General features: G+C 48.4%; 1 protein-coding gene across 2 annotated transcripts in view; it reads left to right on the top strand.

The window, feature by feature from the left end:
• AGRN (agrin) overlaps positions 1–19731 on the top strand; it is a 400096-nt gene that overhangs the window by 237434 nt on the left and 142931 nt on the right. For both annotated transcript variants that reach the window (XM_033921542.1, XM_033921543.1), the window contains one exon: positions 757–963. In XM_033921542.1, coding sequence (XP_033777433.1) covers positions 757–963 — 207 coding nt within the window. The remainder of the gene's footprint in view (positions 1–756; positions 964–19731) is intronic.

Genomic DNA, 19731 nt, shown 5'->3' with positions numbered 1-19731 from the left:
CTCTTCTCTCTCTCTCTCTCCACCCCAAACCATTTCCACCATCTTCTACCCCCTCTCTCTCCTCCCACTTCCACTAGTGTCTACCCCTCTCTCTCTTTCCCACTCCTTTACCACCAGCATCTGCTCCCATCTTCCCCACCTACCCCTCCAGTGTCTTCCTCTTAGCATCCCTACCACTGCTGTTGCTTTCCCAAAGTGAAACGTACCTGCGGTACCTTCCTATACATATCCGTGGCTGATGGCTCTGCCCCGGAAGAAGAAGTGATGTTGGAGAGGATGGGCCAGCAACCACAGGTATGTATGGGAAGGTCCTGCAACTGGCCTGTTTCACTTTATTGCTGCTGTTGCTGCTTTAGGAAAGCAGCAGCAGAAGGTGGGAGAGTGGTGAGGAAGAATATGTTGGTCCTGACCCCACTGATGGCACGGTGGGGCTGAATGGCTGTGTGGCCTCCTGCCTAAAGGTGCCCGGCTGCACAGCCAAACAACTTAGAGGGATCATTGCCCTCAGCACGGTATCCCTGCTTACCTTCTCTCATCCTTAGTCCTCTAGCACCCTACCACTGCGTCCTTGCCACTCTGTCTCTGCTCTCTTCCCCTCTTCTCCTGTCTTCCTTTTGGAATTCACTTCTGCTCTCTGCCCCATCCTGCTTTCCTGCCCCCAACGCCCATTCCTAGTCCTCTTAAAGCCACTCAGATTCCTGTGGATCCTTTCTGCCGCCTTGTTTTTCTGAGCTCTCAGTCAGTCTTCCCTTTCAGACAAATGCAAAGAAGAGTGTAAATTCAACAGCGTATGTCTGAACCGCCGAGGTGTGGCTCGCTGCTCCTGTGACCGCGTGGTCTGCGATGGCGCCTACAAGCCCGTGTGCGGACGGGACAGCCGTACATACAGCAATGAGTGTGAGAGGCAGAAGGCTGAGTGCCACCAGAGAACCAGCATCCCTGTGAAACACGAAGGGCCCTGTGGTAAGCAATGAATCTCTCAGAGAAACACTGCCTTATGCCTTATGGTGGAGATTTAGATTAGCACTGTAAATGTTTTCTGAGCTGACAGAGCATTTATTACAGTTGACCTCTTCACCAGCTGAGGAAAAGCAATAGAATATTTAGTGAGATAGTTTCGTACAGTGTTTGTGTTTGTTTCATGAAGTCTGAGGTGAGTGATTTTTGCGTTAAGGGGGTACTTCTTTAAAGTGGGTGCCAACTTTTAGATGCCAGTTTTGTGGGTAAATGTTCAAATTGATATTCAAAGCAATTTAAGTGGCCAGAAATAGCTCCTGGCCGCCAAACCACCTGTTTGGGGCTAACCACATATTTCCAGCGGCATATAATCGGTTAGTGCTGCTGAAATTAACCAGTTGGCGCTGAAATGTAAATTGGCTATTTTAGGGGTGTTCTGGGGTGGAGTCAGCACTTGGCCAGTTAAGTGACGATATCCAGCACCGAACCGGCCAGGGTAGCCACATAAATGGGACCACATAAAAGCCAGTCTTATCTTTCTGCGGTAATCCATGGCCAATTGGGTACTGAATATAAGACTTAACTGGCCACTCATTAGCCAGGTCCACAAAACCGGATATTCAATGCCAGTGTCCGGACAGAGCCCCACATTGAATATCTGGGAATGATGCTGGCAGTGGTCAGCAAAAGACTGAGCACTACTGGCTAAATATCGGCTCCATAGAAAAATGGTATATATATGCACAAATGTGTGAAAGTGCCCCAAATCCACCCAAGCGCAGTTCTGGAAATACGCACATTTTACTCCGTGCTTATTTTACAGGTGGATGTACTTGTAGGCGGAGTCTGGGTGGATCATGGGCAGGGCTTCTATTTACATGCATAACTTATCAGTTGTTTACAGTGATGTCCGTGGCAGGAGTGAAATTGTGGAGTCTCCTCCTGGCATCTTGAGGACCTGTTCGGACCGGTTACAGTTTAAGAGAATGTTAAAAATACTGTTGCATGTAGAGGCCTTCCTTGGAAGATATGTCGAAGGGAGACACCTCAAGAGGAATCTGAATTATAACCTGTGTCTTAGAATCATTGAGGATTGATGATATGTCATCTTCCTGCAGGCTTTCTGCTATTTTTAGTGGGCTTAATGTGTGTACTGAAAGTATTGTTATGTATGTTGTCCTCTGAACCAGTATGAATGTTTTATATTGTAAACCGCTTAGTTATAGGCGGTTAAGAAATTTTAAAAATAAATAAGTAGTCTGCTACGAAGGACTGCACCATCTTGAAGTTGAATTCTTGAATAAATTAAGTTTTGCACAATTTTTGAAATGTATACCGTATTTTCACGTAAATAACGCGCACCCGTGTAAAACGCGCACACGGGTATAGCGCGCGGGGAACACAAATCTATGTAAAAAATTTTAATATAGCGCGCACACGCGTATACTGCGCATGCTAAAACCTCCTCCCGCCTACTCCGAACCGACATCCTCCCCCCCGCTCGCTTACCCGCGTTTTACAACTTTTTTTTTTCAATCCGATCCGGCATCCCCCCCTACAAACCGGCATCCTCCCCCCCCCGCTTGCGTCATCCCCCCTCCCCCGCGATCCTACATCCCCCCCCAGCACCGCAAAACATGTCTTACCCGATTGGGCACTGGCACCAGCACCAATGCACAGGATGTGCCAGTGCCAGTGCCCGAAGATCCTTCCTCGTTGGTTTGGGTTGGTTTGGGCTGGGCTGGGCTGGACGGTGCGGTGCAGGAGAGATCCTCCTACTTCCTGCGCCGGGCTGGACTAGGCTTTGAGCATTTGCGCATGCTCAAAGCCTTCTGGTCTCGCTCTCTCCGATCTCGGAGAGAGCGAGACCAGAAGGCTTTGAGCATGCGCAAATGCTCAAAGCCTAGTCCAGCCCGGCGCAGGAAGAAGGAGGATCTCTCCTGCACCGCACCGCCCAGCCCAGCCCAGCCCAAACCAACGAGGGAGGATCTTCGGGCACTGGCACTGGCACATCCTGTGCATTGGTGCTGGTGCCGGTGCCCAATCGGGTAAGGCATGTTTTGCGGTGCTGGGGGGGATGTAGGATTGCGGGGGGGAGGGGGGGTGACGCGAGCGGGGGGGGAGGATGCCGGTTCGCAGGGGGGATGCCGATCGGTTTGAAAAAAAAAGTTATAAAATGTGATCACACGTATAACGCGCACGGTTATGCACGGTTTGTAAAATCGTGTATAACGCGCGCGTTATATGCGTGAAAATACGGTAGTTCAAAAAAAATTATCATTTAATTGTTGTAGAGACACACACACATACAAAAAAGTTCTTAAATAAGGATCAGTGAAGAATGCTGTTGCCTCTGGGACTCATTTTCAAAAAAGAGAGACGTCCAAAGAATCATTTTTGAAATTGACTTTCTAGACGTCATGCTAGGTTTTTTTTGTCTGCAATTCATCCAAAGGTCAAGGGGGCGTGTTGGAGGCGTGCTTAGCGCTTGGACGTCTTCTAGTGATAAACATTTACCAAGACGTCCAGGATGTCATGTAGACATTCGGAGCTAGACCTGTTTAAAAGTAAATAAGGGCCAAAAAGGTAACCAAATTGACCAGATGATCACTGGAGGGATTAAGGCATGAACCCTCCCACTCCCCCAGTAGTCACTGACCCCCTCCCACTCCCCAAAGATCTGAATGAAACAGTACATACCTGTTTCTATAACAGTAGCACATGGTATGGGAAATCCTAGTAGGGCAGCAAGCAGGTGTCTGGAGTAGCCTGGTGGGTGGTGTAGTGAACACTTGAAAGGGGGACCCATACCCATATCCCACTCTAACTAATACATTTATGGTGGAAAGTGCGAACCCAACAAAATTTACTGTATTGCCATATAGGCGACACCTGCAGCCTTAAGGGCTATTGGGGTGGTAGATAGTTATAGTGGGTTTGGGGGAGTTTTGGAGGGCTCACCATATATTATAAGGGGGTTATGGGGAGCTGTATACCTGGCACCCTTTATATGAAGTTCACAGCAGTGCCCTCTTTGGTGCCCTACTACTCTGCTGGCATGTCTGTGTGGCCAGTCCATTAAAAATGTTGGCCCCCCCTCCTATATGCAAATGGCTTGTTTTGGACATGTTTTATCTGGACGTCCTATTTTTTGGAAAATGACCAAAGAAAGGTAGACATCTTGCTAGGCTATGACGCCTAGCAGGTCATTTTTGAGGGGGGAAAAAAAGTGAGATATCTTGCAGGCTTAAAAACAGCCATTTCTTCTCCCCAATATTTGCAGACATTTTATCAAAAATGCTCCTCCATGGTTTTAAGATGAAGAGCTTTGAGGGCTACGTGCCTCTAATGGTCCGTCTACAAAAATGTGCTCTGATTGTGTTTGGAACGTGGGTATTTATTCTAAGTTTGAAGTTGTTGCCAGTATATTAACTTATAAGTTATGCATGTGTCTCCGGTATTTAAGCAAAACCAACTTATACCAGCTCTATGGGTGGCATAAGGGCCTGTGTCTAAATTATAGGCATGATTTCACCAGTTAAGAGAAAGTAGGTGCCTACTTTTCTTTATAGAATAGGTGTTACATAGGTGCCCTGTTAGAGAAGTACCCCCTGACTGTCCCAGGTGAGACTCTTGGATCAGACGTTGCTACTGAAGTTGATGCATTTAATCTTCTGCTGGATTCTTGGCTGCTCTCTTGTCTCTCTTTGTTTTCCTGTCTCCTCCTCCTCTTTCACTTTGTTGCTCTGCTGTTTTCTTTATTTGTCTGTAACCTGTGCTTTTGGATCTCTGTTGTATTTTAACATGGGGAAGGAAGGAATTAAAACAAGAAAAACCATGCCCAGTCATACCTTATTTTCATACCCATGCAACGCTAACATTCCCTTCACCCTCTCACCCCTCTGCTTCACGCCCAAGGCACACCCTAGCCTTGTTCACCCATTCCATAGTTGGACCCATCCTTTTGCCATTCTGTAGTGCCAGGTCTCAGACTCCCTCTCTCCATATGTCCAAAGTCCTGGAGGAGCTGCCGAATCCCTTCTTTGGCCCGGGTATGTCACACGTAAGTAATTCTGTGGGGGACGGGATGGTTTCACATTAAATGGATGTTTGTATCTTTTTGCCTGTGAATTTAACTTCTGGATTTCCTGGTTTCTCTTTTTCAGATTTCGTACCTTTTTCATTATTTTCATGATCGAAAAGGCAATTCTATGACTAGACACATGCAGTCTTGTGCATCTAAATGTACCAGTTAATACCACTTACACACCTAAATGCACTATTCCCTGGATCCTATACTGTATATGGCGCTCAAAATTGCGCATGCTATTTTAATGGAGTAATGAGCCAGTTAGCGCCAATAATTTGGTACCAGCTAATTGCAACATTTTGGTTTTGCATGTGCCTCTTGCTAAGCATTATTCTAAAAAGATACGAGTGTAAATCTTTTAGCGCACAACTGAAAAGGGGGTGTGGCCATGGAAGGGGCCTGCCCAGGGTCAGGAGCATTCACTAAAGACTTGCGCAGTATTATAGAATTTGGGGGGGGGTCTGTGCCTAATTTACATCCAAGTTGATACAAATCCTTGCGCCCAAAGATGGGCATGGATCCCATGCGCTCAGCGTGCATTTTTTTGGCGCCCGAGTTTGGGTGCTATTTACTGAATCTAATCCTATGTGCCATTCTATAAGACAGTGCGTAAGTGCGAGGGGATGTACATGTGGGTGGAGTATACGCAATCCATAGGTATGATACCGACTGACATGCGGACCTTATGGAATACTATAGATTCTCAAATCCAATCCTCGAGGTTAACAACTAGCCTGTTTTTCAGGATTTACACAATGAATATTTACTAGATCTATTTTCATCCATGCTTCGTACTGTCAGGCACTAATGTACAGTCAAGCATGATTAGTTATCGCAATGTCATACCAAACTCATAACATCACCAGCCAATGCTGTATGAGGTCTTGTCTTGTCATATCCTATTAAGTAATGCCATGCTTTTAAGTACTTTCGTGCTCCCCTATATATTGTCCTATCATGTTGTGATCTAAAATGTAATGTCATCTGTACATTACTATACCTTGATAAAGAAAGCTGAGAAAGAATATGATGAGAGGATCCAAGATGGCCGACGGGACAGCTAGCTGAGCGTCCCGGTTAGATCCCAGATTGTATATCAGGCTGTTTTTCTTCTTTTTGAGGCGTTTGCCCTTACCTGCAATGCCGAAGAGAAGGGGCCGAAGTGCCGCTATAGCCTCGCGGCGCCCTGACCCCGCAAGGCTCGGCAACATCGAAGATCTAATCCGTCGGATGCAGGAAGTATCGGCGGCGGCGGCTTCCCCGTTGGGGGCTCTCATTGGTGAGCAGGATGTGGTCTCCCCGGGCTTAGAGATCTCATTAAGCCCCGACGCCAGAACTCCACCCCCTCTTCCTCAGAACACCAGCTCCCTTCGGGCAGTAGAGCCATCGGAGGTCGGTGAACTCCTGCCCTGTGAGGCTTCAGTCATCGGACAGGGGAGACTGGATTTGGACTCCTATGCTGTGAGTCCAGTAATGGCTGAGGCTCAGAACAGCAAGAGGGAATGCAGCTTCCAGGAGAACAGCATTCAGGAAGAAAGGTCAGCTGTAGTTAATTTTCCTATTCAGAATGAACAATTTCAGAATGACAACCTTTCTGTCAGCTGCACACCTGAAAGCTGGGACAACAATAACTTGAGTGTTCATTGTTTGATTTGGTCACTTCCTTCAGTTAATAGTGTCCCTGTTTTTCTTTTTTCGTTACAGTATTACTAAGATTTTCTTGTTAGGCTCACTGCTTTACATCTTGGATCCATTAATGAGGACTTGAGGAGGAGATTATGATTACTTTTGCTTTGATTATAATTATTGTTTTACTTGGAATGTGTATTTTTCTTTAATGCCTCTCCTTTCTGTACAGGTGTATACTTGATTGTTTATTTGAAAATTGATAAATAAATAATTTTTTTTTTTTTTTTAAATGATGAGAAATTTGCCAAAGAGGCAAAAATTCTTAACAGTTTTTTCAGGTACATCAGAAGCAGAAAACCTGTGAGAAAATCCGTGGGACCGTTGGATAATCAAGGAGCAAAAGGGGCGCTCAGAGAGGATAAGGCCATGGCGGAGAGACTGAATGATGTAAAAAGATGTAAGAGATCTATCTAAACCGGAAATGGTTTTCAAGGGTGAGGATGCGGAGGAACTGAAAGAAATCTCGGTGAATCTGGAAGATGTACTAAGCCAAATCGACAAGTTAAAAAGTAATAAATCACCTGGACCGGATGGTATACACCCAAGGGTACTAAAAGAACTCAAACATGAAATTGTTGACCTGCTGTTAGTGATCTGTAATCTGTCACTAAAATTGTCTGTAGTACCTGAAGATTGGAGGGTGGCCAATGTTCCGCTGATTTTTAAAAAGGGCTCCAGGGGAGATCTGGGAAATTACAAACCGGTAAGACTGACTTCAGTACTGGGTAAAATGGTGGAAACAATTATAAAAAATAATATTTTGGACCATGTAGACAAACATGATTTAATGAGACAGAGTCAGCATAGATTCAGCCGAGGGAGGTCTTGCCTCAGCAATTTGTTTGACTTCTTTGAAGGTGTGGATAAAGGTGAGTCAGTTGATGTGGTGAATATAGATTTTCAGAAAACTTTTGACAAAGTTCCTCATGAGAGGCTCCTGAGAAAATTAAAGAGTCAAGGGATAGGTGGCAGAGTTCAGTTGTAGATTAGGAATTGGTTATCGGATAGAAAACAGAGGGTAGGGTTAAATGGTTATTTTTCTCAATGGAGGAGAGTAAACCAAAGTGGAGTGCCACAGGGATCTGTACTGGGACTGGTGTTATTTAGCTTATTTATAAATGATCTGGAAATTGGAACAATGAGTGAGGTGATTAAATTTGCAGATGACACTAAACTGTTCAAAGTTGTTAAAACACATTCAGATTGTGAAAAATTGCAGGCAGACCTTAGTAAATTGGAAGACTGGGTGTCCAAGTGGCAGATGAAATTAAATGTGGACAAATGCAAAGTGATGCAAATTGGGAAGAATAACCCAAATCAAAGTTAACAGATGCTAGGGTCCACCTTGGGGGTTAGCGCCTAAGAAAATGATCTGGGGTTCATTGTAGACAATACGCTGAAACCTGTCCAATGTTTGGCGGCAGCCCAAAAAGCAAACAGGATGCCAGGAATTATTAAAAATGGGATGGTTAGCAAGACTAAGAATGTTATAATGCCTCTGTATCACTCCATGGTGCAACTTCACCTGGAGCATTGCGTTCAGTTCTGGTCTCCTTATCTCAAGAAAGATATAGTGGCACTAGAAAAGGTTTAAAGAAGAACGATCAAGATGATAAAGGGGATGGAACTCCTTTCATATGAGGAAAGACTAAAAAGGTTAGGGCTCTCCAACTTGGAAAAGAGACGGCTGAAGGGAGATATGATTGACGTCTACAAAATCCTGAGTGGAGTAGAACCGGGTACAAGTGGATCAGTTTTTCACTCCATAAAAAATTACAAAGACTAGGGGACACTCGATGAAGATACAGGGAAATACTTTTAAAACCAATGGAAGGAAATATTTTTTCACTCGAAGAACGGTTAAGCTCTGGAACGCATTGCCTGAGGTTGTGGTAAGAGCAGATGGCATAGCTGGTTTTAAGAAAGGTTTGGACAATTTCCTGAAGGAAAAGTCCATAGTCTGTTATTGAGAAAGACATGAAGGAAGCCACTGCTTACCTTGGATCGGTAACATGGAATGTTGCTATTCCTTGGGTTTTGTCCAGGTATTAGGGACCTAGTTTGGCCACCATGAGAACGGGCTACTGGATTTGATGGACCATTGGTCTGACCCAGTAAGGCTAGTCTTATGTTCTTATTATGTATATAAACTTGTAACCCCCTTCTGAGCTCTTCTGAGAAGACAGGATATAAATCCAAATAAATAAATCCAAATATATTTCGTACATATTCATTGTGGAAATCCTGAAAACCAAGCTGGGTTGTGGACTTCAAGGAATGGATTTGAGGACCTCGGCTATAAGTAATGCACACCACATGGGCACTTAGGTGCACCAGATTACTTGAGCCATAGACCTGGAATAATTGTGGGCACACTGATGCCTACTTGCTTGCATTCCTTCAAAAAGGCAGTAAAATAAATCCTAATAAATAAACAAACTTGCACTTGTATTCTATAACAAAATCTTGACACCAAGATGCCATTATAGAGATGGTGCTCAGCATTGAGGTTATAGAATTACTCCTTAAGTTCATGCCTTTTGTCAGTGCTGCCAGTGTCTTAAGAAACCTAAGACTACAGAAAGTGCTGAGAACCTTCTCTGTGGTCATAGAGGCGGAGGGCTGGCTGTATTCCCTGCTGAGAGATGGGGACCCTTTAGATTCCTGCCAGGTGCTCTGGTCAGTGGATGCAATGACCCTTAACCATTGTGAAGAAGGCTGGCCAGAAACGACTGGGCTGCAGCTCTTAAGCCTAATAAGCTTCTGGGAGGAATGGGGGCTAATCCTGATAGGACTCTGACCTTTTCTCCAGGTTAGGCAAGGAGGGAGACTTCTGATATTTTTGCCATGGGTAACTGGGTCTTTGTCTCACTGTTGTTTTGAAGGCATTGCGTGTGCCATCATTCCCCTGAATCTGATTGAATGTACAGGGAGATTTTGTCATGGTGTATAGGTAGGGTTACCAGATTTTCTCTTTAAAAAGAGAGGATACCTGGCCCCGTTCCACCCCCCAATCCCCCCATTCTGTCCCAGCCCCGCCACCGGCCAAACCTACTGTCTCCTTCCCCAAGGTCTGTGCGCATGCGGCTGTCAATGCGTGCACGTGTGTATGGCATCACCACAATGATATCCGCACATGCTCAGAGGGCCTCTAGATGCGGCCCCGAGCTCAGAGACTTCCAAAACCCGGGCAAACTGCTGGGTTTTGGAAGTCCCTCCGGGCACCTGGAGAGTCTCCTAAAAAGAGGACACATCCAGGTTTTCCCAGACGTCTGTGTATAGGACATTATCCCAGGACAAGCAGCAGCATATTCTTACGCATGGGTGACGTCACCGACGGAGCCTCGGTACGGACCTTTTTAACTAGAAAGTTCTAGTTGGCCGCACCGCGCATGCGCGAGTGCCTTCCCGCCCGACGGAGGAGTGCGTGGTCCCCAGTTTCTTCGTTTCCGCGGAGCGAAGAAGACGCATGTGTTTTCAACGGCCCGTTGAAAAACTATTTTCTGCCTTCCTGCTCGAGTACTTTTTTCATTTTTTCAGTTTTTTTACTTTCGGATCCCGTTACTTTTCTTAAAAAAAAAAAAAAAACTTGTCGAGTTTTCTTTATTTTTTCGGGCCGGCCCCGGCGGGGCCTGTTGCCACCATACAGGCCTCCGGCTTTGATTTTGCGGAGGCCGTGTTTCCCTTCATGCCCCCCTCAACCGGGCTTTAAGAAGTGCCAGCGGTGTGCACGCCCGATCTCCCTCACCGACCCGCACAATTGGTGCCTCCAGTGCTTGGGTCCAGAGCATCGGGCTGACACCTGCACCCGCTGTGCTACGCTTAAAAAGCGTACTTTGAAAAATAGGCAGATCCAGCAAAATATTTTGTTTGGTACCGGATCTGCATGGAACCGGCTGCGACGTCGACGGCACCCCAAAAGTCGGCACCGACGACATCGACACCACCGGACCCTTCCTCGGGCCGTTAGGCCCAGGTAAGCCGGCTAAGAAGCCTCCCACTTCCCTTGAGCGCCCTCTTGCCATGGTTGCGACACCGGCCCTCCCGGCACCGCACCGGCCCCGCAAACGCTCCGCTCCGATCTCGGTGAGTGCCTCATCATCGGCCATCCTCATCGCCGGAGCGTAGAGCGGCACCTATGGTACCGAAGAAGAAAAAAGCGGTACCAGGTGCCTCCCCTGGATGACCGCATCGCGGCCATACTCCAAACACTGTTACAGGAGCAGCTGCAACAACAGCTCCAGCAACTGTTGCCGGCGTTGCTGGCACCGCACCTTCCGGTACAGGACCGGTCCGAGCCTCGCACTGTCCCATCGGTGTCAACCCCCTCGGTACCGATTAATACCTCCATGCCGGTGCTCTTGGCAGAAACACCTACAGTGCATACCCGTGATGCTGCCGACCCTGTCCGGGTCCCCAGGAACGACATCGGTCTTCCTCACCTGGTACCGCCTCGGTGCGCTCAGGCAAATCTCTCTCAAAGACCCGCCATGCCGAGCCCCCCACACCGATGTCCAAACGTATGCACCCCGACCTTAGGGACCCGGACTTGTGGGAAGACTCCCCTCACGGTACCGAAGAGGACGCTTCATCAACCGACGAAGAACCCTCCATGACCGACACCGTATCAAAACCAGAGCAATCCTCTTTCTCCATTTCTCAGCAGCTCTTTCCATTCCCTTAGAGTCCGACTCTAAAAAGTCTCAAGCTTTCCTCGACGCCCTAGACTTTGAGCAACCTCCCAAAGAATTTCTGAAGTTGCCCGTCCACGACATCTTACGGGAAACTTTCTATAAAAACTGGGAGGCTCCCCTCACTGTTCCTGGAGCCCCCTCGTAAATTGGATAGCTTGTACCGGGTTATTCCAATCCCAGGGTTTGACAAACCTCAATTGGCCCCACGAGTCCCTCCTAGTGGAATCTACTTTGAAAAAAATCTCAGGGTTCCAGTGTATATGCCTCCACCCCTCCTGGCAGAGAGGGAAAAACCATGGATAAATTTGGTAAGCGCCTTTTCCAAATATGCCATGTTAGCCAATAGAGCCAACAACTACACCTTCCACTTCTCCTTCTACATGAAGCATCTGGTGCAACAGCTCTCCTCCTTACAGAAATATCTTCCTGAACGTAAGGTCCCTCTTTTCCAGCAACATATTTCTAGCCTCCTCCAACTCAGGAAATTTTATGGTTCGCTCCATCTACGACTCATTTGAGCTGACCTCTCGCGCATCTGCCATGGGCGGTGGCCATGCGCCGTTTGGCATGGCTGAGAGTCTCTGACCTAGACATTAACCACCAGGACCGCCTGGCGAACGCACCTTGTCTGGGTGATGAACTCTTTCGGAGGAGTCCCTGGACTCAACAACCCAGAAGCTCTCAGCACATGAGACCAGGGTGGGACACTCTGATCAAACCTAAAAAGAAGACTCCACCTGCTCGCCCCCTACAGACAGCAGTCTTCCTACCAGCGCAGGTTCTCGGCCAGACCTCTCAACCCGCCCCAACAGCAGCCTCGCCGACCTCGTCAACAGCATCAATCTCAGGCTCGCTCACAGTCTCACCAACCTGCCAAGCCTCTACCTCCGTCAAAACCATCTCAGCCCTTTTGACTTTTTCCTCCAGGGCATAGCCAGTCTCCCACCATCATTGCCTCTTCCTCAGCCTATCGGAGGTCGCCTCCAAATCTTCCTCAGCCGTTGGGAGGTCATCACATCAGGACCAATGGGTCCTCAACATCATTCGCCACTGCTACTCTCTCAACTTCCAGACTCTTCCACCAGACCATCCTCCCGTAGAGTCTGCTTCTCACTCCTCCCAAACCCCCCTCCTCCTGATGGAGGTCCACTCTCTCCTTCTTCTCAATGCCATCGAAGAAGTGCCTCCGGACCAAAGGGGTCAGGGATTCTACTCCCGCTACTTCCTGGTTCCCAAAAAGACAGGAGACCTCCGTCCCATCCTCGATCTCAGGGACCTCAACAAGTGTCTGGTCAAGGAGAAGTTCAGAATGCTCTCCCTTGCCACGCTTTACCCTCTTCTCTCTCAGCACGACTGGCTATGTTCCCTGGACCTCAAAGAGGCCTACACTCACATCCCAATCAATCTGACTTCACGTCGCTACCTACGGTTTCAGATACAGCACCGTCACTATCAGTACAAAGTGCTACCTTTTGGCCTCGCTTCATCGCCCAGGGTGTTCACCAAGTGCCTTATTGTGGTGGCGGCCTTCCTCAGGTCTCACAACCTCCAGGTGTTCCCCTACTTGGACGATTGGTTGGTGAAAGCACCTACGTCTCCACTTGTGCTACAAGCCACTCATCACACCATCTCTTTCCTCCATCTCCTGGGGTTCGAGATCAACTACCCCAAGTCGCATCTGCTTCCCACACAGCGACTTCAGTTCATTGGAGCAGTTCTCGACACCATACTGATGAGGGCGTTTCTCCCCTCCAACCGTCAACGGACCCTGCTCCACCTCTGTTGTCAGGTGCTTCTTCATCACTCCATTCCAGCCCGACAGATGATGGTCCTCCTGGGCCACATGGCCTCGACGGACCATGTGCTTCCTCTGGCGCGACTCCACCTCCGGACACCTCAATGGACTCTTGCCAACCAATAGTCACAGACCACGGATCTTCTTTCTCATCCCATCTCTGTGACATCGTCTCTTCAGCAATCTCTTCAATGGTGGTTGAACTCCTCAAATCTTTCCAGGGGTCTACTCTTTCATCTACCCCCTCACTCCATGATCATAACCACGGATTGCCTCCCCCTATGCGTGGGGAGCTCACCTGGGAGATCTACGCACCCAGGGACTCTGGACCCCTCAGGAGCGTCAACATCACATCAATTTCCTGGAACTCAGAGCCATGTTCTATGCTCTCAAGGCCTTCCAGCACCTTCTCTACCCTCAGGTTCTTCTCCTGTGCACAGACAATCAAGTCGCCATGTACTACATAAACAAGCAAGGCGGCACCGGATCTCGCCTCCTTTGTCAGGAGGCTCTCAGCAATCTCTTCCTCAAGGCTGTCTATATCCAGGGCGAACAGAACTCCCTGGCCGACAATCTCAGCCGCATCCTTCAACCTCACGAGTGGACTCTGGACCCTTCCACACTCCACTCCATCTTTGCTCGCTGGGCGCTCCGCAGGTGGACCTCTTTGCAGCTCCTCACAACCATCAGCTGCCCCAGTTCTGTTCTAGACTCTTCTCTCCTCATCGTCTGACCCCAGTTGCATTCCTGCTCTACTGGACGGATCGGTTCCTCTATGCCTTTCCTCCACTACCTCTGATGTTGCGGACGTTATCCAAACTCCGCAGGGACAGGGCCACCATGATTCTCATCGCTCCTCGGTGGCCTCGCCAACACTGGTTCTCCCTCCTGCTCCAGCTCAGCTCCAGGGAGCCCATTCCTCTTCCTGTGTTTCCTACTCTACTTACGCAGCAGCATCAGTCTCTACTACATCCCAATCTGTCCTCGCTCCACCTGACAGCTTGGTTTCTCTCGGGCTGACCTCTCCAGAGAATCTGTCTCAGCCCTTCCATCGCATTTTGGATGCCTCCAGGAAACCGGCCACCCTCCAATGTTACCATCAGAAGTGGACCAGGTTCTCCTCTTGGTGTCTACTGCATTCACCACGATCCCACCTCATTGGCGGTGGAAACTGTACTGGACTATTTGCTCTCTCTATCTGATGCAGGCCTCAAGTCCACCTCAATCAGAGTCCCACCTCAGTGCCATCACTGCGTTTCATGAGCCTATCCTCGGAAAACCGCTTACGGCTCATCCTCTGGGTTTCCGGTTCATGAGAGGCCTCTCTTCAATGTCAAACCACCTCTGAAGCCTCCTCCTGTCGTCTGGGACCTGAATGTGGTTTTATCAGCCCTCATGAAACCTCCTTTTGAGCCTCTTGCTACAACTTCGCTTCAAACTTCTAACATGGAAGGTGCTTTTCCTCATTGCCATCACCTCTGCCAGGAGGGTTAGTGAGATGCAATGTACTGGTCGCCGATCCACCGTTCACTGTTTTTCACCATGACAAGGTGGTTCTGCGTACCCATCCTAAATTCCTTCCCAAGGTGGTCTCGGCTTTTCACCTCAACCAGTCCATTGTGTTGCCTGTCTTTTTCCCTAAACCCCATTCTCATCCTGGGGAACAGGCGTTGCACACGCTGGATTGTAAGCGTGCCCTTGCATACTACCTTGACCATACCAGGGCTCACCGCTCGTCCCCTCAGCTCTTTCTGACCTTCGATCCTAACCGTCTAGGTCGTCCTGTCTCTAAACGGACCGCTTTCCAACTGGCTTGCTGCCTGTATTGCGTTCTGTTATGCTTGGGCCGGTCTCTCACTGGAAGGTGCTGTCACGGCCCACAGGGTCAGAGCTATGGCTGCTTCTGTGGCTTTCCTCCGTTCCACACCCATCGAGGAAATCTGCAAGGCTGCCACTTGGTCCTCAGTTCACACGTTCACTACTCACTACTGTCTGGATGCCTTCTCCAGACGGGATGGACACTTCGGCCAATCTGTGCTACAAAATTTATTTTCCTAATGGCCAACCATCCCTCCTCCCTCTCTGTTAGCTTGGAGGTCACCCATGCGTTAAGAATATGCTGCCTGCTTGTCCTGGGATAAAGCACAGTTACTTACCGTAACAGGTGTTATCCAGGGACAGCAGGCAGATATTCTTACGTCCCACCCTCCTCCCCGGGTTGGCTTCTTAGCTGGCTTATCTTAACTGGGGACCACGCACTCCTCCGTCGGGCGGGAAGGCACTCGCACATGCGCGGTGCGGCCAACTAGAACTTTCTAGTTAAAAAGGTCCGTACCGGGGCTCCGTCGGTGACGTCACCCATGCGTTAAGATATCTGCCTGCTGTCCCTGGATAACACCTGTTACGGTAAGTAACTGTGCTTTCCAGCTTTCTCTTTCCCTTTGTTTTCTGCAGGCGTAGATTGTGTGTTTAGAGATTCTGTCTTCCCCCTCCCCTCACTTGTCTTTGGGGAGTCATATGGATCCAGTGCAGAGTAAAGATAGAGCGTATTTGCTGGAGAGGAATAGAGGTTAGGCACTGTGCACCTCAGAATGCATTGTCTGGAATAAGTGCTTAGGGGCAAGTATTTTCTATGTAAGATATTTTGTAGAACATGTCCTCCTTTTGACTGAGGTACCGTGGCTCTCTATGCTTTGGTCTTCGTCTCCTTTTGGAGTCAGTTACATGATGCACTGTGACTCTGTATGTATGTGTGGGGGACAAAATTCGCTGTCATTGCAGCTCTTGAAAGTTTAACAGATTGATGTCACTGAGCTGGTGTCACCTGTGGTCTGGTCTTGTGAAGCGGAGTTTTATCACCTTTTGGCAGTGCATACATAAGCAGTGGCGCAGCGAGGGTGAGAGGCGCCCAGGGCGGTGAAGCCCCTCCCCTGCGCTCTTTTCTGCCCCCCCACCCCTCTCCGCTCCTCCCCCCAACTACCGTCCCTTCCCCGTCCCTCTTTAATGTTCGTGGCGCGAGAAGCAACCCCAACCTGCTGCTCACAACAGCATTGGCTCTTCCTCTGACGTCCCTTCCTAGGCACAGGTCCAGGAAGTGACGTCAGAGGAGGGGCCGATGCTGGCGCGAGCAGCAGATTGGGGTTGCTGCTCGCGCCCCGAACATTAAAGAGGTACGGGGAAGGGAAGGGGCATGCGGTAATTGGGGGGGAAGGAGCAGGAGAGGCGTAGAGAAGGAAGGATGCTGGCACCCCTATCAAGACGGCGCCCGGGGCGGACCCCCCGCCTCTCTCTTACTGCACCACTGTACATAAGGAAAGCTCAGTCACCATTTTTTTTTTTGTCAGGGGAGAAGGGGGGCTGGAGAAGTGTAGTGGCGTAACTCCGTTGAGAGTTCTGTTCTCCATGCTTTGGGGTCTCAGTAGAGCAGTGGCCATGACCATATTACAGAAGAGTTTCTGGTTGTGAGATTAATGTTGACTTTCCTTTATATGGAGATCATGCAGAGATGAGGTGGTGTGTTCATCTGTTTAAAGGCTGCTGTACCCATACAATAGTTTGCTGTGTCCTTTAGTTGAGGAGAAAAGTCAGTGTGAAAAGGTGTATGGACTTGGGTATAGAGAAGACTCTGTAGGGGGAGTGTGTGGTGCAATGGTTAGTGCTACCACCTCAGCACCCTGAGGTTGTGGGTTCAAATCCCACGCTGCTACTTGTGACCCTGGGCAAGTCACTTAATCCCCTATTGCCCCATCTACATTAGATAGAGTGTGAGCCCACCAGGACAGATAGAGAAAAATGTTTGAGTACCTGAATGCAAACCACTTAGGTTTTAGGCTATAAGTGGTATATAAATACTTTGGGGGATAGGGTAGTTTGGGTTGCATAGTCTTTGCATGGGGGAGAGTTTGAGTAACTTTGTTGCCCGATAGGTTGGGATATTGGTGGTGGTGAGGTGTGAGTTGTTTGACGTGGATGCTTCCTGTGTGGGAGAGGAGTTTGAGTGCATCTGGTAGGGGAAACGGCAGTAGTTTGAGACACATGACCCTGGTGTTTATGGGGAGGGGCCGGTATGTTGGGTGGCTGACTAGCTCCTTCTGTGTTCTCTTCCTTTCCCCTCTTTTTTTGTATGTGCTTCTTTTGCAGCCAGGCTTGGAGAGAACATGGAGGACCCTTGAATCCTGTCCTTTTAAGTGTGGCGTCTTCATCTCGAGCCCTTGCTCCCCCCTCTTCGTTCTCTAGGGAACAGATGATGTGTTGATGGGATGGGAAGGACTTGGCTCTATGTGGCTGGATAGCTTTCTCTCTACTCAGTCTTTCCGAGGCCCTGGGGCTCTTGGGACTTTCAGCTCTTACCACAGGCCATTCTCCTCCTCTGCCTTTACTTCACTCTCGTCTATTTAGACCTGGTGATTTTCTGCAGCATACAATGTAAGCTTTGTTTCTCTGAAAATGTTTTGAGATGCCGCATTCTCTTTTGTATACACTTCTCCCTCCGTATTCGCTGTGACAGGGGATTAACAGACCCGCGGATACCGAAAAACCGTGAATAATTTTTTCATATTCGCTGTTTTCTATTAAAAACCATTGTGAATATGGTGAAAACCACAAATAACATGGCGGGAGACCTGGCCTGTTCCTGAAGGAGAGGCGAAACACGGCGAAGAAAGTGCCGGGAATCAGCGATTTTCTCTGTAAACGCTTGGAATCAGCAATTTCTCTATGCAAGCTGACGTAATATGGGGGGAGGAGCCAACAAGCTAAAACGCGAGTAATCGAAACCATGATTGCTGAAACCATGAATACGGAGGGAGAAGTGTACATAAATGGGTGTCGTGCACCCACAAGTATATATGAGCACACAGTGGCGTAGCTAGGGTGAGAGACACCTGGGGCAATGGCTCCCCTCCCCGCACTCTTCTCTGTCTCCCCACCCCATCTGCTCTTCCACTGCCCTCTTCTCTGCTCCCTACCCCCATCCGCTCCTTCCCTGCCCCCTCCTGCCGCATGTGCATGCCCCTTCCATTCCCCCGTACCTTTTTAATGTTCGCGGCGTGAACGGCAACCCCAGCCTACTGCTCACGCCAGCATTGGCTCTTTCTCTGATGTCAGTTCCTAGGCGCAGGTCCAGGAAGTGACGTTGGACGAAAGGTTGGCGCGGGCAGCAGGTTGGGGTTGTTGCTCGTGCCGCAAATGTTAAAAAGGTACGGGGGAAGGGAAGCGGCGTGCACTTGCGGTAATGGGGGGTGGGTGGGGAAGGAGGGGGGATGGAGAGGAAGACGGGTGCTAGTACAAACCAAGAGGGCGCCTGGGGCGGACCCCCTCCTTTACTACCCCACTATGAGCGCAATATTTAAGACTTATATACTTATAGACTTGTCTATGCTTCTCCCTCCGTATTCGCGGTTTCAGCAATTGTGGTTTTGATTATTTGCGGTTTTTAACTTGCTGGCTCCTCCCCCCCAAATTACTTCAGCTCACATAGACATCACTGATTCCAAGCGTTTACAGAGAAAATTGCCGATTCCCGGCACGTTCTTCACCATGTTTTGCCTCTCCTTCAGGAACAGGCCAGGTCTCCTACCATGTTTTTCGCGGTTTCACCATATTCACGATGGTTTTTAATAGAAAACAGCGAATAACATATGAAAAAGGTATTCGCAGGTCTGTTAATCCCCTATCACCGCGAATACGGAGAGAGAAGTGTATATGTATTACCATCCATTTGTACAAATAAAAAAATCAAAATTGCGGTGTGCTTTCTCTAACGAGCCTTTAATATTTAGAAGGGGAAAGAAGATACTGGAATGGAACATCTGTGGAATACTAGAAGCTAATACACACCCCTCCCTAACTAAAGCCTGCCACCTGCCCCCCAACACATTCTCCCACCTACATCAGCACCAAATGTGAAAAAAAAAAAGTGCTACAGATTTATTCTAAGAGACTGTGTGAATGTCGGAGCATTTTAAAAAGAAGATGTTTAACTGCACAACTTCTAACCTACAAGAAAAGACTGGAGTGTTCTCACCTATTTCCTCACACTGTAAAGGGTCACGTCCTTGATATTACATTACATTACATTACATTAGGGATTTCTATTCCGCCATTACCTTGCGGTTCAAGGCGGATTACAAAAAGGTTAGTTTAAGGACAGAATTACAATGAATACAGAATTACAGAGTTACAGAATAACAGAATTATATGAATTGTAGAGAATAGCTTGAGAGGTAATATGAAGATATTGAGGGCTTTTAGTGGTCGTGTTGTTATTTCTGTTTTAGGAATTTCTTGAAAAGTGTGGTTTTTATTTCTTTTCTGAACGTCTTATAGTCTGGGGTGGTCATCAGAAGGTTGGAGATTTGGTTATCTAGTCTTGCAGCTTGTGTGGCCAGGAGGCCGTCATGTAGTTTTGTTCTTTTCACTTCTTTGGATGGGGGGGGGTATGAATGGGGAGTGCGTTTTTTCTGTGTCTGGTGCTGGTTGCTTGGATGAGGCGATTGTTCAGGTAT

Source organism: Geotrypetes seraphini, chromosome 15 (genome assembly GCF_902459505.1).
Source record: "Geotrypetes seraphini chromosome 15, aGeoSer1.1, whole genome shotgun sequence".
NCBI classification, from domain to species: Eukaryota; Metazoa; Chordata; class Amphibia; order Gymnophiona; family Dermophiidae; genus Geotrypetes; species Geotrypetes seraphini.
Note: the sequence above shows the minus strand (reverse complement) of the source record. Positions and strands in the feature narration are given on the sequence as shown.